Source organism: Phycodurus eques, chromosome 2, assembly GCF_024500275.1.
Source record: "Phycodurus eques isolate BA_2022a chromosome 2, UOR_Pequ_1.1, whole genome shotgun sequence".
In the NCBI taxonomy this organism is placed as follows: domain Eukaryota; kingdom Metazoa; phylum Chordata; class Actinopteri; order Syngnathiformes; family Syngnathidae; genus Phycodurus; species Phycodurus eques.
The window spans coordinates 36,035,090-36,062,229 of record NC_084526.1 but is presented as its reverse complement, the minus strand read 5'-3'; the positions used below and the strand labels follow the sequence as shown (position 1 = coordinate 36,062,229).

General features: G+C 40.9%; 1 protein-coding gene across 1 annotated transcript in view; it reads right to left on the bottom strand.

Annotated features, from left to right (window-relative positions):
* Positions 1–321: 321 nt before the first annotated feature.
* Positions 322–27,140, bottom strand: part of ano5b (anoctamin 5b) — a 43,245-nt gene continuing 16,426 nt past the window's right edge. Inside the window, exons 2-20 of the mRNA XM_061670511.1 lie at positions 19,247–19,311; positions 15,747–15,854; positions 13,754–13,822; positions 13,257–13,541; positions 13,017–13,136; positions 12,767–12,882; positions 12,531–12,665; positions 12,210–12,315; positions 11,985–12,045; positions 9,066–9,217; positions 8,891–8,965; positions 8,574–8,799; positions 8,312–8,490; positions 8,074–8,171; positions 3,728–3,858; positions 3,352–3,557; positions 2,997–3,184; positions 1,609–1,714; positions 322–1,505 (exon numbers count right to left, since the gene is read on the bottom strand). Of these exons, the coding sequence (XP_061526495.1) occupies positions 1,290–1,505; positions 1,609–1,714; positions 2,997–3,184; positions 3,352–3,557; positions 3,728–3,858; positions 8,074–8,171; positions 8,312–8,490; positions 8,574–8,799; positions 8,891–8,965; positions 9,066–9,217; positions 11,985–12,045; positions 12,210–12,315; positions 12,531–12,665; positions 12,767–12,882; positions 13,017–13,136; positions 13,257–13,541; positions 13,754–13,822; positions 15,747–15,854; positions 19,247–19,311 (2,642 nt within the window). The 3' untranslated portion in view covers positions 322–1,289. The remainder of the gene's footprint in view (positions 1,506–1,608; positions 1,715–2,996; positions 3,185–3,351; positions 3,558–3,727; positions 3,859–8,073; positions 8,172–8,311; positions 8,491–8,573; positions 8,800–8,890; positions 8,966–9,065; positions 9,218–11,984; positions 12,046–12,209; positions 12,316–12,530; positions 12,666–12,766; positions 12,883–13,016; positions 13,137–13,256; positions 13,542–13,753; positions 13,823–15,746; positions 15,855–19,246; positions 19,312–27,140) is intronic.

Below are 27,140 nucleotides of genomic sequence, written 5' to 3'. Positions count from 1 at the left end.
ATGTGGTAAACCTACGTAATTGTACCCTCTTTGAAAAGAATCAAATAATGTATGTTAGTTTAACACGTTTTAATCGTGTGCAACAGATGTACATATTCGAATTAAAAAAAATCAAATTACTTTTTTTCGAGTATACCAGTTGAGTCCTGAGATTAGCACATTTGCTGCATCAGGTCACTGTATTAGTATCTTCAAATTCAGAGTTGTTTATATGATCTATTGAATAATTTAGAGGGGTGGGGGGTAACAAAGAAATAATGTAGAGACAAAAGAAACAGTAATTTTATTATCTGTGCAGATAACACAATGAATAAACTTGCATCTCAAATTTGGATTGTAAGAAAAGAAAACATTTCATCTTCTAATCACAGTTTGCGTTCGACTGAGATAATATTACAGTTGGCCCTAAAACAACCTGGAAAAACAATTGCAATTCTCCATCACTGTGGAAGTCATCCTTGCAGCTTTCAACTTCAGTGGGGCAAAGTAAAATAAAACAAAGAACAACAACAAAAAACATTGATTGTTACAGTACCACTAATGGAAGATAGTTTTTTTTTTTTTTTTTTTTACTTCATGAAAACACTCAAGTAATACCAACATAATCTAGCGTCTTATAGCCCAGCTAAAGATAAGTGGAACTTTATCATGTCACATCTTTTTTTGGATCAATGTGATTCTATTCTTTTTTTCCCCCCATGGTTGTAAGACAGACAAATGTAACACACAACATTTTTACAATGATAAAACCTCTTTTCACCGTTATTACTATACAAACAATTCAACATACAGCTTTTCTGACAAATTCAGTCTTTTATCTTGTACCCTCTTTACATGTATCACATGCTGGCATAAATACATTACAATTAAAATGATATAAAGGGGTATTACAACAGCATACGCTTCATCAGCACATACATAAATACATATAGCTTTTTCTTAGCTGTGAGCTATGAAAAGGAAGAAGGCATTGCATGGAGAATAGCACGTTGCATCGTTTTACTCATTGCTGTTAATTTGACATCAACCACTTCATACTGTATTTTCTATGGCACAGATACACTACATGCACTCGAGAAGTAGATGCAAAATATTGATCGCAATGATATTTTTCTCGACGTCTGTGCCTGCTCAGATCCTAATATAGGAATCCATGATAGCAGGTGATTATGCCCAATAAACAAGGCCAGCATTGTTTTCGCCGAAACACAAAAGCCCTTGCATAATAAGGATGTCAACAGCAGGTAAACAAATGTCCATTCTTGGTTTGGCCTCTGTGAAAATGGCAGCTAGATGCACTCAGAGAGCACTTCGTGCTCGTCTGGCACATCTAAGAGGGGCTCGGTGATGAAGCTGGCACTCAGCTGGAGTTTGAGTCTCTCCACCTCATAGTTATGGAGGTACTCTTGAATCAGGTAGCGTTCCCGTTTAAATCGCGCCTTCACATCTGAGGGCACATCTGGAATCATCCACGCCACAAAGAACTTCACCACGAAGACCACATGCTGCAGAGGGAGAGTGAGAACCGGACAATTGAAGCTCAATCACAACCCTGTGCCTTCATTCACAATTACTGTATTTGAATGAAGGAAAGAGTCAATGTCTTGCCTCCATGATGATAATGAAGGCCATTTTGGCTGCCAGGATATGCCAGAACTGCATGGTCTGCGTGTACTCCCTGTGGTGGCCTGGAGGGTAGCGGTAATCTCTGTATCTGTAAAACGCAACAAGGAGACTCCCATGATGCCAAATTCATCAGTCACCACTGGCTTTCTCGTTTGAGCGACAACTTTGACAACAGCCATTTGACATCGTAAAACAGTAACTCGAGAGAAAGTTGTTTGTGGTGACAATTACAAAAATCAGCTTTTCATTCCATATATGGTTTGTCTTTTGTGTATATATTTCAGATTAATCCATCCATCCATCCATCCATTCATTTCCAGAACCTCTCCACTGAGAGCCAGACGTGCTAACCACGACTCTGCCACATTGTCTGCTTCTGCTGATGTTTGTCAATCCATGGATTTGCTTCGCCACTTGTCCTCATTAGGGTCGCAGGTGAGCTGAAACCTATCCCAGCTGACTTTGAGGGAGAGGACTGGACAAGTCGCCAGCCAATCACAGGGCACATATGGTACAGACAAATAAGCATTCACCATCACATTCACACCTATTGACAATTTAAGAGTCTTCCATGAACCTAACAGGCATGTTTTGGGAATGTGGGCACCCAAGGAAAACCCACAAAAACACAGCCAGACTATGCAAACGCCACCCAGGAAGGACTGTGAGGCACACAAGTTATTTACTGTACAAGTATATTGCTAAAGGGACAAAGACATAGAGATATAGTTTCCAAATCTTGCATTGATCTATCCATGTTTTTTCGTGCTTTTCCTCATTATGATCACAAGTGAGCTGAAGACTATCCAAACTGACTTTGGGTGAGAGGTGGGCCTTGTGCCCGTCATTTGCAGGGTACATATAGTCAAATAATCATTCACACTCACATTCACGCCCATGGACAATTTAGAATCATCAATTTAAAAGTTTAAAAACGGATTCACCATGTACAACCACTGGGAGGAGAATCCAAATCTGAGGCCGTGGACCTCTGGCATATAAGGGTGGAGTGCCCTCTCAGGGTGAGATCCTGCCCCAAGTGGAGGAGTTCAAGTTTCTTGGGGTCTTGTTCACGAGTGAGCAAAGAATGAAGCGGGAGGTCGACAGAGAAGAGGAGCTGCTTCGATTTGACAGGTTTGAAGTTGGCTGCGATGACGCCCACACCAGCGCAGACGTCCCACTTTTAAATGAGCTGGGCTAGGCCGCTTCATGAAATTACCAACATCGGGTCTAACCTGCCTCCTCGCAGAGTTACGCCTAGCGCAGGGCCGGATTTACGCCAGTCACAAAAATAGAGCTCTGAGGCTGCTGTGCTAACTACTACGAGCGTGCGGCCCAGGCCTCTTGACTTCATGAAATATGCATAATACCTGCAGGTGGATGTGGAATTATCAAACCAGTAGTCCTGTTCTTCTGGCATGTTGCGGTAGAGTATCTGTGAGATGTTGTATACTGACAAGCTGTTGTTCACGTAACCCCTCATGGAGGTCCCTTTACCGTACGCATAGAGGTAGACCATACGGGGAATCATGTCTGAGGTGAACGCCATGATGAAGGCCTGAAATCAATGTGAGCACAAGAGGCTATCAAGAAATGTTTGCAAAAGCCACTGTGCAAAATAGACAGAGAGGTGTGCATAATGCACTCATTAGAAATGGCATTTAACGCACGTCTCATGAAGTGAAACAAAGTAACAAATTAAGTGCAAGACACAAACTCACTCACATTGGTAACAACAGACAATATGGCAACCGCATTAAGAATCTCCTGCCAAGCTCCAATGTTTCTGGCCTTGGATGCCATAGGTCGTCTGAACTGGGTGGTGAACTTCCAGGCATCCACCCGGATTTCCAGAATGTTGTTGAACAGAGCCAGAAGGGGAGCCAAAGGAAAAGACGCAACAAACAGAGTGATGAAACCAAACTGGACCACTGAAGAGGGAAGGAGAACAACACAGAAAGCAATATTTTAAGATATACAGTAACTCGAGCAGTAATGGACAGCATGATTCTTTACAATATCAAATTGAAGGGCATACTAAACATTCATTTCATATTTGTTCATTCAATTAAACAGGAATAAAAATGACTGATTAAATTACCCATCTCTAGGTATTCATAAAATAATCCCAGCTGGCTGAAATTCTGCAGGACGTGGTCTTGCTCCCAGCGGCTGTAATGGTTTTCAGGATGGTGCCTCCCTTTTCTGCTACTCCACCAGTTACGCATCAACCTGCCCAGAAGACAACGAAAATGTGAGACATTTTGAAGTGAGAGGATCCACGCCTTTGTGACACAATCAAAAACTGACACTCATACAACCACTGTCAGAGAATATAATATGTTCATTATTGCGGATTTTCATTGGTATACAACTGCACTGCATTATACTAACAGTGGGTTATAATATTTTTGTTACCAGGGAAACAATGACAAAAAAGATAGCTCACTGTTCAGTGTGTTTATATATTATTTGTGAAAACAAGACATTAGGCCGTGTGCACAGATTATGGGTTAATCTCGGATAACGTTGAGGATGACATACACAGAGCTGCCAACCTATAAAAAAATGACTTCCACAACAATTTGTCTGAATTTCCATATTTTCACAATTTTGTCAGGAAGATTACTGTGGGACAGTCATCATTAGAGCTATTTAAAAAGTATGGCTTCAATATTTGTTATTTTAATGGCTTTATTACATCAACCTTGTAATTGCAGACGCAGTAGCAGACTGAATCAGAGTTCTAGTATGTGAGATTTTGACGTGCCATCATCAAAAATATCTGCGTCTATGGATTCATTTGCTTTAGCCAATTTGGATTTCAAACCTGGTAACAAAAAAAAGCAAGTCTGTTAAAGCAGATTAATCAGATCTCAACTGTCAAAACTAAAGCTCAGCACTCTATTTTCCAAACAAAGAAATAACATTGCTGTTAGATTGAATTGGATACTTTATGTATGGACGATAGTTTGGGTTTCTATTTTGTGCAATCTTTTCTTGCATGCTACTTCCAGTGGGTAGGTAAAGTTTTCAAACCCCCTTAAATTTTTCACTCTTTATTATATTGCAGCCATTTGTTAAAATCATGTAAGTTAATTTTTTCCTCATTAATGTACACACAGCACCCAATAGTAACAGATTTTATCGCACTACTCGTCACTTTAAACCGCATACAATCCTTGAAGTCTCGGCGACCTTTGCACAATGGTCATTGCACAGGACTATTGCAATATTAGTCATTCGAACTGCTCTAAGTGCTAGAGGACTCAGCATATTTTTGCACAATTGTCAAAAAAAAACAAAAAAAACGTACCGGCATTACCAGATAACTAGCAACCCTTTACTGCTCAGTTTTTGTTTTGTTTTTTGTTTTATTTATTATTATTATTTTTTTGTCAACGTCTTTATGTCTCAAAAGTGTTCTCTGTCAATTGATTGTCTGTGGTCGTACTAGAGCGGCTCCAACTACCGGAGACAAATTCCTTGTGTGTTTTTTGGACATACTTGGGAAATAAGGATGATTCTGATACTGATTCAGATTTTTTTTTTGCTCATTTATTAAAAAAGAAAAACTGAAATATCAAACATCCATAAGTATTCAGACCCTTTGCTGTGACACTCATATTTAACTTGGGTGCTGTCCATTTCTTCTGATCATCCTTGAGATGGTTCTACACCTTCATTGGAGTCCAGCTGTGTTTGATTATACTGATTGGACTTGATTAGGAAAGCCACACACCTGTCTGTATAAGACGTTACAGCTCACAGTGCATGTCAGAGCAAATGAGAATCATGAGGTCAAAGGAACTGCCTGAAGAGCTCAGAGACAGAATTGTGGAAAGGCACAGATCTCGCCAAGGTTAAAAAAAAAATTTCTGCTGCACTTAAGGTTCCTAAGAGCACAGTGGCCTCCATAATCCTGAAATGGAAGATGTTTGGGACGATCAGTACCCTTCCTAGAGCTGGCCGTCCGGCCAAACTGAGAAATCGGGGGAGAAGAGCCTTGGTGAGAGAGGTAAAGAAGAACCCAAAGATCACTGTGGCTGAGGTCCAGAGATGCAGTCGGGAGATGGGAGAAAGTTCTAAAAAGTCAACCATCACTGCAGCCTTCCACCAGTCGGGGCTTTATGGCAGAGTGGCCCGACGGAAGCCGATCCTCAGTGCAGGACGCATGAAAGCCCGCATGGAGTTTGCTGAAAAACACCTCAAGGAGTCCAAGATGGTGAGAAATAAGACTCTCTGGTCTGATGAGACCAAGAGAGAACATTTTGGCCTTAATTCTAAGCGGTGTGTGTGCAGAAAATCAGGCACTGCTCATCACCTGTCCAATACAGTCCCAACAGTGAAGCATGGTGGTGGCAGCATCATGCTGTGGGGGTGTTTTTCAGCTGCAGGAACAGGGACACTTGTTTCAATCTAAGAAAAGATGAATGCGGCCAAGTACAGGGATATCCTGGACAAAAACCTTCTCCAGAGTGCTCAGGACCTCAGACTGGGCCGAAGGTTCACCTTCAAAAAAGACAATGACCCTAAGCACGCAGCTAAAATACCGAAGGAGTGGCTTCAGAACAACTCCGTGACTGTTCTTGAGTGGCCCAGCCAGAGCCCTGACTTAAACCCAGTTGAGCATCTCTGGAGAGACCTGAAAATGGCTGCCCACCAACGTTCACCATCCACTGGAGAGGATGTGCAGGGAGGAATGGCAGAGGATCCCCAAATCCAGGTGTGAAAAACTTGTTGCATCATTCATAAAAAGACTCATGGCTGTATTAGCTCAAAACGGTGAGTCTCGTAAATACTGTGCAAAGGGTCTGAATACTTATGGGAATGTGATATTTCAGTTTTTCTTTTTTTAATAGATCTGCAAAAATTTCAACAATTCCGTTATTTCTGTCAATATGGGGTGCTGTGTGTACATTCATGAGGGAAAAAATGAACTTAAATGATTTTAGCAAATGGCTGCAATATAACAAAGAGTGAAAAATTTAAGGGGGTCTGAACACTTTCCGTACCCACTGTATATTAGATATTTCTATTTCCTCTATCCACAATTGCTGCTAAAATTATACAAATTTCCCCAGTGTGATACTAATAAATGATATCTTACACAATTTTTTATTAATAATAATAATATACTTTTAACCTGCCCACGTTGTGAAGTGACATATGCAGTGACGTAGGAATTAATTTCCGGTTCAGACGGTGCCTCCTGTGTGGACGTGTATTTTTTTTTTATATCTCTTAACACATATTAATTGGCCTGTTATTTTGTTGTTCAAAGTTATTTAATCTCTGCGAAAATGTGGTTCCAGCCAAACCTATGTGACAATTGTACTGTATCATTAAATCACTTATCTCGACGTTTTGCGACTGCATGTAACGATATCTTAGCAACTAGCATGGCTTTGACATTGTCTTCGTCTCGCCACTCCTCCTCCTCCCTTCGTGAAACTTTTGTAAGAAGCATTGTAAGAAGTGTAGCTTATTCGCAACCATGGAGGCGATGATCAGTGACTTACAATGCGTTGACACCAGACACAGAGAGATCTTTAAAAATAGCGTGCACTAAGCAGCTGTTGGGGATACAGCAGTAATGTCGGACACTGGAATGCTTTTTCCCAATATCCGGAACAATCTGTTACGGCCGCAACGAGTCAACGGTCAGTGATTTCCAGAACAAAATACGGACGTTCCGTAACGTTTGACAGCTCTGCATACAGTGTGCTGACCCCCTAATGCAATGGTGTCAAACTCACTTTGGAGCCTGGAAATAAAATGTGCGGGGCAGATGCACTGTGTAATTTAAATGACAAAGTGGAGCATAAAGACAGCTCATCTGGGACAAAACAGGTTATGGCATGGGGTGTGACCACATTTAAAAAAAAAAAAAAAACAAGATCAACATCAGTTTCTTGATTAAAAATGTGTAATAATCAAATGGGCGGCATGGTGGGTGACTGGTTAGGGCGTCTGCATCACAGTTCTGAGGACTGGGGTTCAATCCCCGGCCCCGCATGTGTGGAGTTTGCATGTTCTCCCCGTGCCTGCGTGGGTTTTCTCCGGGCACTCCGGTTTCCTCCCACATCCCAAAAACATGCATGGTAGGTTAATTGAGGTCTCTAAATTGCCCCTAGGTGTGAATGTGAGTGTGAATGGTTGTTTGTTTATATGTGCCCTGCGATTGGCTGGCGACCAGTTCAGGGTGTACCCCGCCTCTCACCCGAAGATAGCTGGGATCGGCTCCCGCATGCCCGCAACCCTTGTGAGGATTACCGGTACAGAAAATGGATGGATGGATTAATGCAATTAATTATAATATCCGTCAATTATTTACGGCTTTTTGCTATTCACGGTAGGACCCGGTCCCTATCCCCTGTGAACAGCGGGGGTCCACTGTAATGCAACATGAAAATAAATTAGAGAATTAAAATTTAATGGACTCACGGCAGCAGGGCTTCCTGGATGTTCCCCCACAGTTGTTTTCCAGCCATGACAATCACCAATTGTGTAGTCAGCTCTATAAGACAGCCTCCAGGGTCACACTAGAATAGCAAGAAGTTTGCATAGATGAATCTGATTTCCAACTGGCTGCTGTAAATTTGTAGAGCATGACATTTAAAAACAAATTGAACAGTTTTATTAAAGAAAAATACATTTGGTTTTCAAAGCTAGTGATGCACACCTCTTCGTTCCTCAATTTGCTCCACTTCCCAAACATATATGAGTATTCACCAGGAAAACCCACAAATTTGCCCTTAAAGAAAGCCACATAGAAGCAAGAGGAGTAATAGTTGACAAACTGGAAGAGAAACATCTTCATGGTGAGCCTGTTCTCATACTCCAGATGGGTCTTTGGGATCTCTGGTAGAAGCACACGGTTGGAGAATAGATGATAAATCAAATAAATATCAAATGTTTAGGCAGTATCATAAGGTAAAATGTACCCATATCAGTAATCCAGACAGCCACTCTCTCATAGAAGAAGTTGAGGATCATGATGATGACAAAGTTGATGCAGGAGGCGGTCGCAGAGGTGGCCAATTGTGGTGTGATGAACCTGCCCACCACCTGGATCTTCCTCATGGGGTCTTTAATAATACTTGCAAAGGCAGCATACACAGCAAGCCTGTACACTATGACCCCAATAATACAGGCCAGGATCAGAGAAATCTGTGGAGAACACACAAACACAGTCTGCTATCAGGGGTGTGTGATGTGGCATGGCCCATTGTGAAACTGTTGACATCAAGCATACAAATACCCATAAGATGACTGTGGTTCCGGAGAGGCAGAAGCGAGCACACTGGCTGGTGACAGGAAGATATGGTTCCATTTCCTGGGTGATGATTTTGAGTTAATTCATACGTATACTGTATATTGATGCAATTGGTTTGTGTATAACTGTTGTCATGGGTTAAAAGAGGGTACTGGTGCACCTGAGTGATCTTGTTGAGTCTCCTGTTTGTACATCTAATTTCAAACTCAGGCCGAATTTGAAGCTGTTGCTGTTCCTCTTCAAAGTCCACCAAGTCCCACTCATACTCCAGCCGTGCCTGACGCCGCTTCCAGAACTCCAAAAAGAGAGTAACTGCAAAGTACATTGATGTTTTGAATTTCAGTCACCTCAAAGTAAAAATAGTTTTCTTCACAAAAACAACAATGTACTGTTTTGTGTTACACCCTGGACTGATTACTAGGGATGGGAATCAAAAAACGGCTTCCTGTTGAGAACCGGTTCTAAAGTTAACAGAATTGTTCCCCAAATTCCCAAGTCAGTTCTCTTATCAATTCTTGTTGGGAACTATGATGTAATCACACGTTTTGTGACTTACACAACACGTGGCCCACCTAACATTCTAAAAACCCATGGCCTGCAAGAGGTATGAAGAGGCTAAATCACACTAACCATTCTGAATAAGTGTGCCAGATTGCCACCAAAAGCACCAGTAATTTAACAACTAAAAACAACACCAATTTAACTAAACACTACTAAAAATGTTAACTATTAAACCCTGTCTGTACAAAATAACACATTAAACATGCATTAAATGCAGTCAAAACATGATATAGTAATTTTAATTAGAGCGATGAATTCTGGGAAACAGCGCATGCGAATTTTCCAGGGTTTTACGCGAAAATCCGCCCTGCCAGAAACTGCGACTGGAAGTTTGCCTTGGCCTCTTAGGGGCGGTGTGGTGCATGGACGGAGCTACACATTTACTGTATGCTTAAAAAAATTTAAAAAATAAAAAAAAGTGAGAAGAGGAAGAAAGTCACGATACTACTATATTAATTTAAACTAATTAGATTAGATTCACAGATTAGGAATATATATTATATATTATCCGTCTGTATGTGTTACTACAGCATTTGTGTGTGAATATTTGTTATTTGAAGGAAAATCCCTCCCGTGATCGAATGCTAATTTTAGTTAGCCTGTCAAACGATGTGTGACTTGTATTTAAATATATAATGTGTTTAATTTTTGTTGTTGTGCCTTTAGTTTTACAGTAAACTCCAACTGGGGTGTGTCATTTAACATCTTAAAGTACGCTCAGGGAGGGTAGAAGAAAATACAGTATGTTACATGATTGCTGCACAATACACAGGGTGCGTTCAGTTTACGTTTACAACACAAGAACTTGCATACACAAGCCGCACGATGGCACATTGATAGTTTTTCTTTGATTGTAAAGTTCTTAAGTTCTTATGATCGTGAGAAGCCTGGATATATCCAGCGGGCGTGTATATATATATATATATATATATATATATATATATATATATATATATATATATATACACACACACACACACACACACACACACCATTTACCATTCATGATTTTGGGATGTGGGAGGAAACTGGAGTACCCAGAGAAAACCCATGCAGACACGGGGAGAACATGCCAACTCCACACAGGCGTGGCTGGGATTTGAACCCCGGTCCTCAGAACTGTGAGGCAGATGTGCTAACCAGTATTCCACCGTGCCGCCCTCCAAAAAAAATATATATATATATTTTTTTTTAACGACTAACATGCATTTTATTCTTATTTATGAGGGATGGACTTCAGTCCTTAAACTACATATGTTGGTGCTGATTATATGCTATAAATTTGGTGTACAGAATTTGAGACAGCAAAATGCTCAACAGTTAGCAATCGTGATTAGCGTTAGCAGACTAGTAATTACCATTTTAGCTCAAGAACGCTAACTACCATTCAGCTCACTAATGCTTATCATGTTATACTGTATGTACTTGCCAGTGTGAAAATAACGTGAAATTATATAATAATGTGGTAATAATTTCACATGTAAGTCGCTCCAGAATATAAGTCGCTCCCCAAAGGCGAATGATTTGCATGTATGGCCTTTTGAGGACCCGGGTTCAAATCCGGCCTCCCCTGTGTGGCGTTTGCATGTTCTCAGCGTGCCCGCGTGGGTTTTTTCCGGGCACTCCGGTTTACTCCCACATCCCAAAAAAATGCGTGGTAGGTTGATTGAAGACTCTAAATTGTCCGTAGGTGTGTATGTGAGTGTGAATGGTTGTTTGTTTCTATGTGCCCTGCGATATGCTGGCGACCGGTTTGGGGTGTACCCCGCCTCCCACCCGAAGATAGCTGGTATAGGCTCCAGCACGCCTGCAACCCTAGTGAGGAGAAGCGGCTCAGAAAATGGATGGATAGATGGATGGCCTTTTGAGGACCCGGGTTCAAATCCGGCCTCCCCTGTGTGGAGTTTGCATGTTCTCAGCGTGCCTGCGTGGGTTTTCGGTGGGTACTCCGGTTTTCTCCAACATCCGAAAAACATGCGTGGTAGATTAACTATGACATTGAGTATTCCATTCATGGATCAAACACATCTTGCGAATTTTGCCATTCAGGTCCTTGTTGGAGAACAGCCAGCAAAAAGTGTTGAAACACTGAACAAATTAAGCTCACCTTTAAAGGCTATAGTTAATCATCCTGAAGTTTCACCGGTAAATCGAAAACCCCCTTTTTTTTTTTTTTTTTTTTAATCTTTTTGAGTGTGTAGTGAATTCAGATTTAGTTGGTAAGTCTAATGCTGTGACGCATAGCATTGTTCTTCCAAAAATCATCATAAGAAAACCCCTTGCAAGGTGTTGGTCAGAGCCCTCAGAGAATGACAAAACCCTGCACTGTGCTTGGTTAGACATGAAACCCAACAGTGTACCATAATCTTACTGGCAAGTAGATCTGGCCTCAAGAAGCACATGGTTTGTCTGATGCTTAAGTATGAAAGACTACACAGTGAAAATCTGTCCTCCAGGTGGGAGGGATGGGGTCAGACTGAGGTTATTCACAACGAAAACAGCATTGTGTGTTACTCACCCCAAATCCCCATGAATATGGCAAAGAACACAGTTCCCTCATTGTCAAACAGATGGGATTGCTGGGAGAGAAAACATCAAATGAGATCAATTCATTAGAGCAATACAGGAAGCGACACAATGAACAGGGACACGGTGGCATGTCGCTGAGTCAGCAGGTATGTTTAATTCCTCACAGACTGTAAATTATCATGAAAAAGGAAGTGTCAAAGTAGGATTACGTTACCCAAGATGAGAGACACGTCGAGTTGAGCTTCCAGAAAGAGCACTTTTTGTCACACAATGGACACATCACAATTCTGCCCCCAATATTAGCATCACAAATTTCTTTGCTAATGGAAGAGAAAGGAAAGACATTTAACAACCAAGTGTCAGTATTTACTATGTGATTTGGATTTAGCTGTGAGTAGTAAACAGTTTGGGGGAGGAACAAACAAATGTAATGTAATGTGTTGTACAAAATCCAGTAGCCACCACAGACAATAATAGATTCAACAAGATCACAATTTGGGAGCAATGAGAGTGCACTTTCTTTTCGCCTACCAACCTGGATATGTTGTCGTCATAGCTAAGCACTCCGTAGGTGAAACATATAAAGCCCATGACAGCGGCAAAGAATAACATCTCCGTGTAGAATCCCAGCCATGCAAAGTAAATCCCGATCTTTTCCCCGTAGTATTTCCTGGGAGCACAGTTTCATTTCAACAACTTGTCTGACTTCAGGGGGAACTTTCTAATTCAAGTGTAAACAAACTGAAAATGTATCTTCTTCTCTTCTCATACCTGATGAGGTTAAGCGGCTGCTCTTTGTAAAAGCAGAGAAACCTGGCCCAGTGCGTGTACAAATTGTAGCGCTCACTCTCACATTCGGCATTTCTTGCCCTCTTCCAGTAACAGCACTGAAAGGAACAGAGGCATGCTTTTTTTATAAGGAAAAGGAAGAATGCGGAAAGTTAATATTGTGTTCTTAAAAAAAAAAAATGTTTTCCTTCTCGTCTGTTCATGTCAGTTTTTACATATCGTCGTAACTTACATCATGAAGTGGGAATGCTGCTGTGTATGTCCCATTGCTGAGCAATCGCTTGATTCCTGTCTTGTCTTTGTCTTGTCGTCCATCTTTGTAATACGGACATCGAGCTAAGATGTAGAACACCTGTTAAATGAAAAGATTCAAACTATGTTTTCCACAAACAAAGTTCATATGCAAAATTAGTCAACTCGTTTTACAAGTCAAAAAACATATAAAATAAACTTCAAAGCTAGGAACACTCACAATTCTGTTTCTAGTGGATGGCGGGAAGAAAGTATCCTTATCATTAATGAGGAAGAAGTCAGTCTTGCCTTTGTCAAAGGGGTAAGTAAAATAATCAGGTTGAGGGTGCATAATGTGCTCTGGCAAGCGGAAAGGTTGTGAGAGCCACTCCAGAGCAACGTCCTGGCCGTGGGGGATATCGCTGGCTTTGAAGGGAACCTTTATCTTCAAGACGTCTGCGTAAGTGGCCAGAACATCCCATGGAGCGTGGATCTTCAGGAAGTATGTCTTCTGGTCTTTGGAGTCCTGATGTAAGAATAGATGAGGGAGGAGATACAGAGCATATTTTTGTGCGTTTGTTCAGGAAACCATAAACAAATCAGTGGCTAATCCATCAGTTTGGTGGTATTATGTGTTTTATGGCGCCTCCTCCCCTTTAAGACCTTTTCCACTAATATTTTGTGTCACTTCAAATTCTCCTCTAGATGGTGCAAGTGCTCTGTGTTAAGGTCTCTTACAGCTTTATCTTCTGTCTCCAGCTCCAATCCAGCTTTCTCAAGGTTGGCCTCAAACTCCCTCCTCCTCTCCTAAGGACAAAAACACACACACAAAAATCACAAGTATGAAAGCAGAACAAGCTCCAGTCTTGCCAAAACACATCTTTCTTTTCTCCTTTGTCATTCATCTTTGGTTGTAGTTCTTTCCAGTCAGGTATTTACAACTTTTGCAATCATACTTAATAAAGAAAGGAAGGAACGAATGAGGCAGCCGCCTTACAATGGTGACAAAGGTCTGAAACAGAAATCTTTATTTTTATTTTATTTTTAAAACTACAGTATTGCTGTTGGTGAGAGGAGCTCTAGTGAGTGATATTAAACCTTGAAGTGGATCTTTCACCCATTGGTCCATTTCAACTTTGGATGTTGCATCCGGCCAATTGAACGACGTTGGTAGCAGTGTCGTCGTGATCATCACATACCCCCCACCCCCCGCGCACCCCCTTAAAATACCAATTAGCAACAACAAAAGATAGTACTGATAGTGATTGAAACTGGTCACAAAAAAAGCAATGATTAATATTTACTCCACTGGGGGGCAGTACAAACAAGTTGAGAGGTAACATGGCTGATACTGATGACCATGCAAGGTTACAATTTCCTTAGTTTCAAATCCAGCAGTTATGAGCAACATTATTGTTCATTTGGGATTGTACTTCTGTCCACCTGGTGAAGTTATCACAAAACTGCATCTTCACCGTGGCCTTCTGTTTGGTAAGACATTATGAAAACCTTCACATTAAACAGCTGTCTCTTTCTCATCGACCACAAAAATCAAGAAGGGGAGAAAAGTATAGTTGCAGGAAAGAAAGCAGTTGTCCATTATCGTCCAACATTGAACATTTCAATGTAATATTTACAGCTCTTACTTGTTTTAAATAATCGGTTGAGGCTCACAGAGTGTTGACGTGCCAGAGCCCACTTCTGTAATCTACACGCCACAGCACTCTGAGCACAAGGTTGGGGGTGGTGCAAAGGCAAACAACACATTTGTTGGGCACAGGCCCTCAAGCAGCAACTGGAAAGGTAAAAAAAAGTTTTTGCCAATAGCCAAACCGAGTATTAATCGGCCCCAGTTGCTGGAAGCTTCAGTCTAAATTAGAACTTGTCGATAAGTAGCTTTCCTGATTCTTTGCAAAACAACTTTGCAGCATTTCCTGGAAGCATTTCTCCAACTTCATGTCAGTATAAAAGAAATGTGACAAGAAGAATTATTACATTGGTGCTGATTTTGTGAAATGCTCTCTTTTCCAATAATCGGTGCTAGTTGTGTAGGCATGTGACTGATTTCTTTTTATGGGTTTGAAACAATTACCGATTAAAGAGCTATACCATACACAATTGAGAGTGTAAATAATTTTTCATAATAGTTTTAAGTTTCACATCAATGGAAAAAAGCTTACTATCATCACTTCCTATTTGTGGTGTCAAGTATTCCTCTTCTGGATTGTGTAATAAAACTGAAAGTAGCACACTTTGTCACAGTCAAATGCTGAGTAGTCAACTGATGGCAGCTTGTCCCTTTCCTAGCCTCTTTCACGCTGGCCATCCAAGGCAGCATTTTCAAAGCCTTTCCTGGTTCGCTGACCTGTATGAAAGGTACGGATGTGGGATGGGGTGAGGTTGAATTTGCCAGTTTCTCGCGCAGAGGCATATGACAGAGGCAGACCACCGCCAGTGTAAAGTTTACCACCTGAAATTCACTGTCTACGGCCCTTTGTGCCGAAAACTGTTATCGCTGTCCCACATGTGAGCTGTGATACAGCTCACATACTGTATCTAGTTATGTTAATAGGGAAAGCTGCATCAACTATGTGAATGCGCACTTCCGACCTGGCAATGGCACTTGTCTGTGAGTTCTGTGTGAAAGGCACAGGTGAATAAATCCAGACTACTGCTACGCCTCTGATGTGCCAATCGAGAAGGAGGGCAGTATGAAAGCGGGCTCTATTACCTGTTTCTTCTCTCCATCTTTGTCATCCACGTAAGACAACACAAAGTCGATCCTTCGCACACCATCCCTGAAGAAGACTGTGTCTTTGTTTGGTTGCAGTTTCTCTGTCTATGAGATCAACAACGGGAAAAGGAAATCTCGGTTAGCGTTTCCACTGGCCTGGAACAAATGAAGAAGAATACTTACTCAAATGTATATTATGAAGAAAAATAAATATAGGCTTTATTCATGGAAGGTCATATACCTATATATCTTAGTAAACCAATGGCAACCCTACATGACATTTATTACGATACCGCTGTATCCCGTCTTTTACGATGACAGGTATTTATCTTGTCAAATCAAACACTGTCGGGGGTGGCGGGACCAGAATACGTGTCACCAGTCAACAATGGATGACCCCAAGGTATTGTATTGTGTTTGAGGGAAGAAGAACAAAAAGAGGAAAAACATGTCATCACCGGTGCTCGGAGTGGGCTGTCCATTCAAGAAGACCTTGAGGTATGGTCACATATTTTTAATACAATACGGCTCACAAGCAGGCAACATAATGTTACATGGCCTAGCAAGCTAGTGCTAGCACTCACGTTTGTACATAAGCATACCGGTGTTGTGTCCAATCATGCCCTAAAGCTTCAGTAAACATTGGTTCATGAATAAATGTTGACAATGGAGCCCAAGTATGTTGACAACGGCGAGCAAGGGTGGCGACGCACCGGTCGCAATCGCATTCCTATTGGTCGACGTCATAACTGTTGTTAATATGTGCCACTACATGGAAGATATAAAAAAAAATCAAACATGCTAGACTTTTCATTTTGGCGTCGTTGAGCTATCGTAAGGCCAAATCACGGGTCGTGGATTATGTCACACTACAAGAAGTTTTATCGTTCCCGACGTCCGGGAAATTGGGCGCGATACCTAATCGGGCCAATAAAATCCTGTAGTGTGATCTTGGCGTAAGAGTCATTCAGATAGCACGGTGGATCTGTCTTACCCCCGATATCCTCCGTGAGTGGTCTATAATATTGGTGGACCGGCCAGATGGTGATACAGCATGATGTCATCCCCTGTGCTGCTGATATATTATGCAATGTAATACTGTACTATGTATTGTACAAATGAATTGTTTCCTTTGGTATTTTGGTTTGGTTTTAAGTACTTTGCAATTTTCATTTCATGTTGCAGTACTGTTTCTGTTAGCAGTAGTATCAGTGAAAAGCTTTTTGCACACCAAACCAAACGGTTCATGTCGTATAACAACCACATGAAAGAGTCCTAAATATATCGCAGTGCACTGCTGAACATATTATTATACCAAACGTATGACTGGAGGAGACTGAAAAGGCAAAGTAAAAGGCCATATACAGAGTTTATACAGGGTAAAATGAATGCTTCCTAGCCTAAAACATTGAAACAAATAAAGGAAAAAAAGAAAAACTCATAAAAAGATATGTCAAGGAATAAAATGTACATAGTGTACATTATTACTGTGCATTACTGTATTTTTATGAGTTTGAAAGGTGTTTAAGAGTATAGAAAGTGTTTCTAATGTCATGTTCCTGTTCTTGACCTGTCTGCTGTATTTTGTCTTGTTGGTTTGCAGTCTCCTGAGCCCCCTGATGCTCACCTGATGGCTATGAAAATCAGCTAGGTATTGAGTTGGAGCAGAAACAGAAGGACTAAGTCGGATTATAGTGCACTGCTCGCTTCCATGGTCTGTTGTATACCTGCTTCTTCGTGTACTACTTTTGTTGCGCTTACTTCATGTTACCCGGTTCCTTTGTAAGTACATTTTGTGTAGTTGCTTGCCCTTGTCTTTTTTTTCTTCTCTCTTGTAGATTAGATTAGATTTTTGTTTTTATCCAGGTGTTGTCCTTGTAACTGTAGATAGTTTTTTTCACGTCAGCCTTCTGTTGACGTTCTCCTCAGTTGTACCTTTTATCATTATACTCACGTGTATCGTGCTGTTTTATTTGTACTTTTACAGTGTACTCTCATGTGTTACGTGCCCCTTTTGTTATTAAAAACTCGTACCAGTACTTAATTGTGTTCAGTCTGATTTGGGGTCCTAAATTCATTTTATCAACCCGTAACATGTAAGAGTATGGCAGGGGTTAATTGGAGTGTGGGGAAGCTTAATAAAAATCTGGGAAGGTTCATACAGCTTTAAAATATGTATAAATCATTTGATTTAAAAAAATGTGGTTGCTACTTTGCAGATTTCACCTATTGCGGGGGTGATCCTGAACCTTACCGCCGCGATAAACGAGTCCTTGGTGTATCATGACTGGAGGAGCAACTGTGAAGGTAGTGTTAAAAACTCCGCCCAGCTTGTTTATCAGCGCACCACATCCGCTAACACACCTTCTTGTAGAAGCGATATTACGTTACAAGTGGAAATTTATGTGATATAGTGCTTGAGCATTAAAGATTCTGCAGTGTAGCACTGATGAAATGTTTCATTAGAGGGCTGAAGTCAAATAACCAGGCTCTTCAGTGAAGATGAATAATTCTCAACTGGCTCCCGCCTGAGTATCAACAGTTTGTGTGTGTCCTCTTGTTGGAGAATGACAAGAAATCTATGAATAACTGAGGTCTTGTGATAGAGCAATGAGAGCAACGTGTCAGTAAAAGGCCATCTAAGCATATGCTGCACAAGCACATAAACAAAGAAAACCCCTCACAGTGACATTAAGGCTAGTCTGTCTATTCTTCCACTATAAAAGTACAAGGGGACGTGGTCCTCTACTTAATCGCAATTACACTTTCATTTATATCCTAACACCCATGGCATTAAGTACAGCAAACGTGATTTCGGTGAGTTAAAGAGAAGCTTAGAATAGACAAAAACATGATCCTCCTAGGATCCAGAAAATTTTACAAAAAAGCTGCATGGGGTTAAACCTGGGGGGGGGAGTTGGGGGGGAATAGAAGTCATAGTTTATTGTCCCAATTTGAGGGTATTTTAATAGACAGGAGGCTGCCAGAAACCTGCAGAGGTTAAAATTACCATTAATCCTCAAAACATTGCACTGCTTAAACTACAAGATAATACATAAGGCGTGTGTCCGTGTCCATATCTGGGTCCAGATCCTGGCTGTGAGCCACCTGTTTAAGACCCTTTAAAGATCCCTGTATTGGTGAAATCTCCAGGTTCCCTGAAAATATGCCTGGTAGTAACTGCAAGCTGTGTAGAGGAAGAGCAATATGATTTAATTCTTCCTATGCATTGTGATGTTCAGGTGCTGCCATAATACCGGAACAAGATGTTTGTACCAGCACTGTTTTGTCTGTATCTTCTTACATTTATAATTAAAGTTGGGAATAAAACAGATCACCTGTCCCCATTATAATTGATGACAGATCAATGGGATGACTCAAAAAAAAAAAAAAAAAAAACTTTCTGTTAACACGCTCACTGAATTCACACAACTACAATAATTTGCTTGTGAGACTGTGGAAAGGGCAAATGGTGATGTAAATGTACTGTATCTTACCTCAGTGTGTCCCGGCAATGTAGCTCTCTCAGATAATGAATTAATACCATTTCCACCATTTTCATCTGCAAGATAAAATTGGTAGCTTGAGTCTTTGTGTAACACCAGCCAAAAGTGTGCATTTCACAACCGTCCTCATGGTTTCATGATCAAAAGTCAGTTTTTTTCAATGGCAACATCATAATACTAAATGGTTGCCTTTTTTGGATCCATCATAGTTTTCATGCACCCACTGTAAATGCCAACAAGAATACTACCTGACAACGTATTCACAAATGGAAAAATTGAGAGAAATAAAGCTACGAGCAAAGAATAGTTTTATTTCAATTCACTCTTTCATTACAAAGTTAATTAGATCGTTGCACTTATGTTAAATAACACCATTGTCCATGCATCCATTTTCTGCCATTTACTCTGTTCAGGGTCATGGGTGAGCAGGAGCCTATCCCAGCTGACTTTAAGCAAGAGCTGGGGCACACCCTGGACTGGTCGGCAGTCAATTGCACAGCACATATAGACACAATCATTCACACGTATAGTAGAATCATCAAATAAACTACCATGCATGTTTTTGCAATGTAGGAAGTAGTAAGTGGACACAACACGGGGAAAAAAATGGAAACTCACATACTTTTTGCACAATGGTCAAAAAAATAAAAAATAAAATAAAAAAAAATACTAAGAATTACCGGCATTACCAGATTACGAACAACCTTTTATTGTACAGGGACTGTTTTTCTCAATGTCTTTATGGCTCAAAAGTGTTCTCTGTCAATTGACTGTCTGTTGTCGTACTAGTGCAGCTCCAATTACCGGAGACAAATTTCTTGTGTGTTTTTTTTGGACATACTTGGCAAAATAAAGATGATTCTGATTCTGAAAATCCTGATCCAAGATTCTTAGTCAAAATGTCTGACTGTGAGTCAGACTGACACATAACATAATTTCAGAAACAATAAAATGCTAACAAAAGATTGAAACAACTAAAATAAATAAGACACTAAAACAAGGGCTGAGTATCAAGCTGGGTTAAAAACCAAGGACTAAAAATATTTTTTGAGGCATGTTTTACAAATAAATACAGAGGGTGCTTGTCTGAAAACGACAAATGTTAGGTCTTAAAACAAATGTGTAGAAGAAAAGCACAGTTACTTCAGTCAAATATGTTAGGAATCCTTGAATCATTCTAGGGGATATTTTTACACTTTGTTCGAGCAACTAAAGAAAGTGTACCAGTTGGGGGTACTTACTGTATGTGGCACAAACATATTTATAATGCATTTAAATTTTAGAATTAAAAACACACAACGTCGCAGTTAAAAACGCCACCCTTAATCCACTACCTATCAACTCTAATTGCATCTCCCACAAGAACAGAATGAGATTATGTTGCGTCTTTGCCACACTCACAATTAGGCTATTCGCTTATTGAGCCATTGTTTCAGGCAGATAATGTTTCACCAAGGTTAAACCTCTACACCTGCCAAATAGATACTGTAGAGTAGATAGTAATAAAACTTAATCCATGTGGCGTGTAAAGAAGCAAGGCATGACTATGACAATGCCATGTCTAATGATGTTCAAGAGCAGTACCTTAGCAGCAATTTTCAGTTAATTTACAATAATAGCCAGTCCTGTTTCAGTCCAGGGGCCCATCCATCCATCCAGCCAGCCATTTCCTATACCATTTATCCTGTTTTAGTGTCACAGTAGAGACAGGAGTCACTGCTAATTTCTTCTTTTTCTAAGGATTTTTTTTCCCATCAATACATATACCCTTTCACACGGGATCCTTTTAAGATTTACTACAACCAACAGTTTTTTTTTTCACTTACACAGCAGTCAAAAATACCGAAATGTTACTAAGAACATTTCCTTTTATTGTAATGGGATTCAAATTCAATATCAAGAATTTCAGAAAAGCCTTATCATTATACAAAACATAATCATAAAGAAATTAATGATGGCTGTTGTTCAGCCATCAGTCGTATTTTAAAAAAACAATATTTCACAAACTCTGCCAGTGTATGTAAACTTATGAGCACAACTGTACATATAGGCAGTCACATGTACCCCTGTCATATTGGAATGCAAGTGTAGGCTACAACATTTTCATAACCTGTAGGTGGCGGTGGCATATTGGAATGAAAGTGTACAGCTTTTTCATAACCTCTAGATGGCGGCATACATTTAGTTCTTTCCATTTTCCCCTATACTTATGTATAATGCGCACTCTTGACTTTGACAATTTTTAGGGGGGAAAATGCGCATTATACACGAGAAATTACGGTACCATAATATCTATGCTCATTTTTGATAGCCCTTGTCTGGCATGTTAGCATTAAGGTAGCAGACTTTTGTTATAGTACATTTTGGTGTTTAAATATACAATGTTGAATGTTCTTTAGTTGTATGAGTTCATTTTACAGTAAGCTTCAACTAGGAATAATAAATAAACAGCTTGAAGAAGTCTGAACCTCCTTTAAATACATTCATAGGGACTTTCGGCTCGTCCTATCAGGGGTCACCATAGTGAGTCACTCGCATTATTTGTTTGGCAGTTTCCTTATGCCTGGCAGATGCCCCTGCTGACACCTCATTTTCTTTTAATGGGACTGCAGAGGCTGGGTACTGGGGCATTAGCCCGGAATTTTCAGTAGTACTATTATATTACTACTAATACTACTAAGGAATATTCTAAAGTGTGCTTTTTATATAGTGCCTGTATAACGGGTCTGGAGCGTATCCCTCACCACGATAAATGGGGGTTCACTGTAACTATTTCTATTTCTTTCTTAAGGAGAAAACTGATTCAAAATCTGACCAAATCGACATTTTCTAAGGAAAGAGATTGTTTTGGTTTCAACTCTAATTTGCACATTCTTAGACTTGATGGAAGTATGTGCTCTCTGACTGTCTTTCTACTCTATTTAAAGCAACTGCTGCTCTCTCCTAAGGTGGAATCTACTTTAAGAGTTACCACCTGGTCAATATGGCTGCATGTGTCTCTCTAACAACCTAATAAGGTCATAATAAATGTCTGTCATTATTCTGGTAAGAAGGAGATTTGCAGTGTAGTGACACTCAGTCATTTTGTTAGTCCTTAAAATGAAAGAAATTGTGATCAAGAGGAAATCAGTGTCACACATGCTCCAGTCTTTCTGTAACACAATGACACACTACATTCCAGCAGGGCAGCGTGGCAGACGCTGCTTGTTGCCTGCCTCTCTTTTATTCCTGAATGGTGGGAACGCAGCACTTCCTGTGGGGGAGGTTGGAACGCGCATGGAAACAGCGTATGCATCTCCGCAGTGCCAGAAGTCCCACGTGGACTCAGCCCACAAAGGACAATCCTCAGGCTTATTTATGCAGCAGCCTCTGATTGGGCACAAAGATCTCAGACAGCTTTTAGGGGCCAATAGAAGAGGGTCTATTGGGTCTTCATGTATATGATCTATGAGGACACATACTGTACTATAGAGGAATGGAAATGTGTCATCAATAGAATCTCTAAGGACAAACAACAAAACATCACTGGGATTGTGGAAAGAAGTGTCAGCTCAGCAGCTGAAGTCTTACTTTGGACTGCAATGTTTTTTTTTGAGACAGTTATCTGGGTTGAGCAAATAGAAGCAAAGGGCCAGCAGTGTGTCACAGCTACTAGGGGGCTCGTGACAGCTAATGATGACATTGCAACCTTACATGAGGCTAGAGTAAATTATCAATATAAATCTTCATGTTTATGAATAGTACAAATAAATGAAAATAATTAAAGCCAAGCAACCTAATTTTACCTCAGACAATACTGTATTGATGATCTGAACAACATAATTGGTTAGCCAAAAATAAATAAATTGGACTTGCTCTCAGTGAGAAATTCCTAAATTGGTGCTATGGTGAGTCCGTGGCCTAGCAATGTTTCATCTTGAGAGAGGCATATAGGAAATTAACTTTTTAATTACTTGTATACAAATAGTTGTGTGTCTGTCAATATTTACTTACAATATAAGTAAATATTGTATTGTCTGCTTATTTCTGAAAATGTGTCTGCAAGCGAACCGTTATGAAATTTGTGAAGTAACATTCATCCATCCATTTTCCGTACCGCTTATTATCACTAGGGTCCTGGGTGTGTGCTGGGGCTTATCTCAGCTGATTTCAGGCAAGAGGCGGGATACACCCTCAACAGCCAATCACACGGCACATACTGTATAAGCAAACAACCATTTGCACTCAGATTCACACCTACGGGCAATTTAGAGTCTACAATTAACCTACCACGCATGTTTTTGGGATGTGAGAGGAAACCGGAGCACCCGGAGAAAACCTACGCCGGCGGAGAACATGAACATACAAACTTCACATAGGCAAGGCCGGATTTGAACCCGGGTCCTCAGAACTGTGAGGCAGATGTGCTAACCAGTCGTGCCCCGTGCCGCCCGTGAAGTAACATGATGAAGAATTTACATAACACCGCCCCGAGTTTCTCTCTCAGACTACAGGGAAGCACTATCATGTCAAAGTGTTATGGCCCTTGGTACTTTTCCATTGGGTATGCAGAGCCAAAGTGTTGGCAAAGATTAGCATTAGCTTACACTGTTATCTGCATTAGCTTCTAAGTTGTTGACGTAGGGACAGGAGGGTATTTTTGTTTGATGTCTGCTGCATGCACCACATTCACCAATATGCACACTAATCGACAGGTTTATGGAGTGTAGTGTATGAACTGCTGCCTCCATGAGTGACAATGCATTTATTCTCTTTAAAGGTGCTCGCTTATTTTTTTACTTATTACTTTTTTTTTTTACTTATTACTATTTACTTATTTTTTTACAGTCTGGACTTTTATGATGGAGGACCACCCCCTCATAACAGCCTAAGTTCTGTGAGGCTTAAGAATTGGGTTTGAAAATGTGTTGTTAGTCAATATGCTTTGAGTATTTTGATGAAAGTATGTTCCTGACATGTTATGAAGAGATGTGGGAACTGTTTCAAACTTTCAAACTTTATTTGTTACTTTAGTTTTTGTTTAAATTAAGACTGTTAGATCACCTCCACACTCTGTTACTGCTTCAGGGTCCAACCAGTCACAAACCACAAGAGGTCTTCTTTGCTAACTAATAGAAGATCACAGGTTTAGGTAGGGGCGGCATGGTGGCCGACTGGTTAGAGCGTCAGCCTCACAGTTCTGAGGACCCGGGTTCAATCCCCGGCCCCGACTGTGTGGAGTTTGCATGTTCTCCCCGTGCCTGCGTGGGTTTTCTCCGGGCACTCCGGTTTCCTCCCACATCCCAAAAACATGCATAAATTGGAGACTCTAAATTGCCTGTAGGTGTGCATGTGAGTGAGAATGGTTGTCTGTTTGTATGTGCCCTGCGATTGGCTGGCAACCAGTTCAGGGTGTACCCCGCCTCCTACCCGATGACAACTGGGATAGGCTCCAGCGCGCCCGCGACCCTACTGAGGAGAAGCGGCTCAGAAAATGGATGGATGGATGGAGGTTTAGGTAGGTACTTATTCAGTTTCTGGTCCAGGATGCCCAACTGATATGAGATAAGGATTTTTGAAGAATTTTGAAGGGAGAATATCTGTTGTCACAGTTGGTTAATTAGAATTCAATACACACCAATGTTGAATAGTTGAAGAAACAGAGCAGTATTAAATAGCGATGTCCCGATCCAACTTTTTCACTTCCAATCGGATTCCGATATTGCAGCCTTGAGTTTTGTCCAATACAGAAATAGGTCTGGTCCGATTTCAGCAATAATCATTCATAATTTACTTATTTTGTGGTATGGAATGTTAGAAAGGATTGATCAAGTGATATTACTCAAACAGACAACAATAATCAGCAACAGTAGGTATGAGAAAAACTGACCCGTTTAATATTTACCAACAGTTTATAACCCCAATTCCAATGAAGTTGGAATGTTGGGTTAAACATAAATAAAAACGGAATACGGTGATTTGCAAATCATGTTCAGCCTGTATTTAATTGAAGACACTACAGAGACAAGACATTTAATGTTCAAACGGATAAACTTGATTATTTTTAGCAAATAAACATTAACTTAGAATTTTATGGCTGCAACACGTTCCAAAGAAGCTGGGACAGGGATCGAATGTCACGGGCATTCAATGTTGGTTTTCAGCCTTGCCACTTACATGCAGTGATTTCTCCAGATTCTCTGAACCTTTTGATGATATTATGGACCGTAGATGATGAAATCCCTAAATTCCTTGCAATTGTTGAAGATTGTCCTTAAACTGTTCGACTATTTTCTCACGCACTTGTTCACAAAGAGGAATGACTCCAAGATGGTGAGAAATAAGATTCTCTGGTCTAATGAGACCAAGATAGACATTTTTGGTCTTAATTCTAAGCGGTATGTGTGGAGAAAACAAGCACTGCTCATCACCTGTCTAATACAGTACCAACAGTGAAGCATGGTGGTGGCAGCATCATGCTGTGGGTGCGTTTTTCAGCTGCAGGGACAGGACGACTGGTTGCTATCGAAGGAGAGATGAATGCGGCCAAGTACAGGGATATCCTGGATGAAAACCTTCTCCAGAGTGCTCAGGACCTCAGACTGGGCCAAAGGTTCACCTTCCAACAAGACAATGACCCTAAACACACAGCTAAAATAACAAAGGAGTGGCTTCAGAACAACTCTGTGACTGTTCTTGAATGGCCCAGCCAGAGCCCTGACTTAAACCCAGTTGAGCAGCTCTGGAGAGACCTGAAAATGGCTGTCCACCAACGTTCACCATCCAATCTGACAGAAATGGAGAGGATCTACAAGGAGGAATGGCAGATGATCCCCAAATCAAGGTGTTAAAAACGTTTTGCATCATTCCCAAAAAGACTCGAGGCTGTATTAGCTCAAAAGGGTGCCTTTACTAAATACTGAGCAAAGGGTCTGAATACCTATGGCTGTGTGATATTTAAATGTTTCTTCTTTAATAAATCTGCAAAAAAATTCAACAATTCCGTTTTTTCCTGTCAATATGGGGTGATGTGTGTACATTAATGAGGGGAAAAAATAACTTAAATGATTTTGGCAAAGGTTGATTGACAACTCTAAATTGCCCGTAGGTGTGCATGTGAGTGTGGATGGTTGTTTGTTTGTATGTGCCCTGCGATTGGCTGGCAACCAGTTCAGAGTGTACCCCGCCTCCTGCCCGATTGATAGCTGGGATAGGCTCCAGCACGCCCGCGACCCTAGTGAGGAGAAGCGGCTCAGAAAATGGATGGATTTTAGCAAATGGCTGCAATACAATACATTCATTTGTCTTCCGTTCCGCTTCTCCTCACAAGTGTCACGGGAGTGCTGGAGCCTATCCCAGCTATCTTCGGGCGAGAAGCGGGCTACACCCTGAACTGGTCACCAGCCAATCGCAGGGCACATAGAAACAAACAACCACTCGCAGTCACATTCAGAGTCTTCAATTAAACTACCCTGCATGTTTTTGGGATGTGGGAGAAACCCGGAGTACCCGGAGAAGACCCACGCAGGCACGGGGAGAACATGCAAACTCCACACAGGCGGGGCCGGGATTTGAACCCCGGAATGCAGAATTGTGAGGCAGATGTGCTAACCAGTCGTGCACCGTGCCGCCTGCAACATAACAAAGAGTGAAAAATTTAAGGGGGTCTGAATACTTTCTGTACCCACTGTATATGCACGTCTTTGATATTGATGTGCTTGTGTGCTGCTACTATCCAATTTGCTGCTGTAAAACCTGTAATCTCCCCATTGTAGGACTAGAAAAAGCTTATTCTATTCTATTCTCTGTAGATGTAAGATGTAGACTCTTGAGCAGAAGAGCCTCACATATCCTTTGTCCTTTTTTGTTTCCTTTTCTAGGAAAAGCAGCATATTAAAGTGTTGTG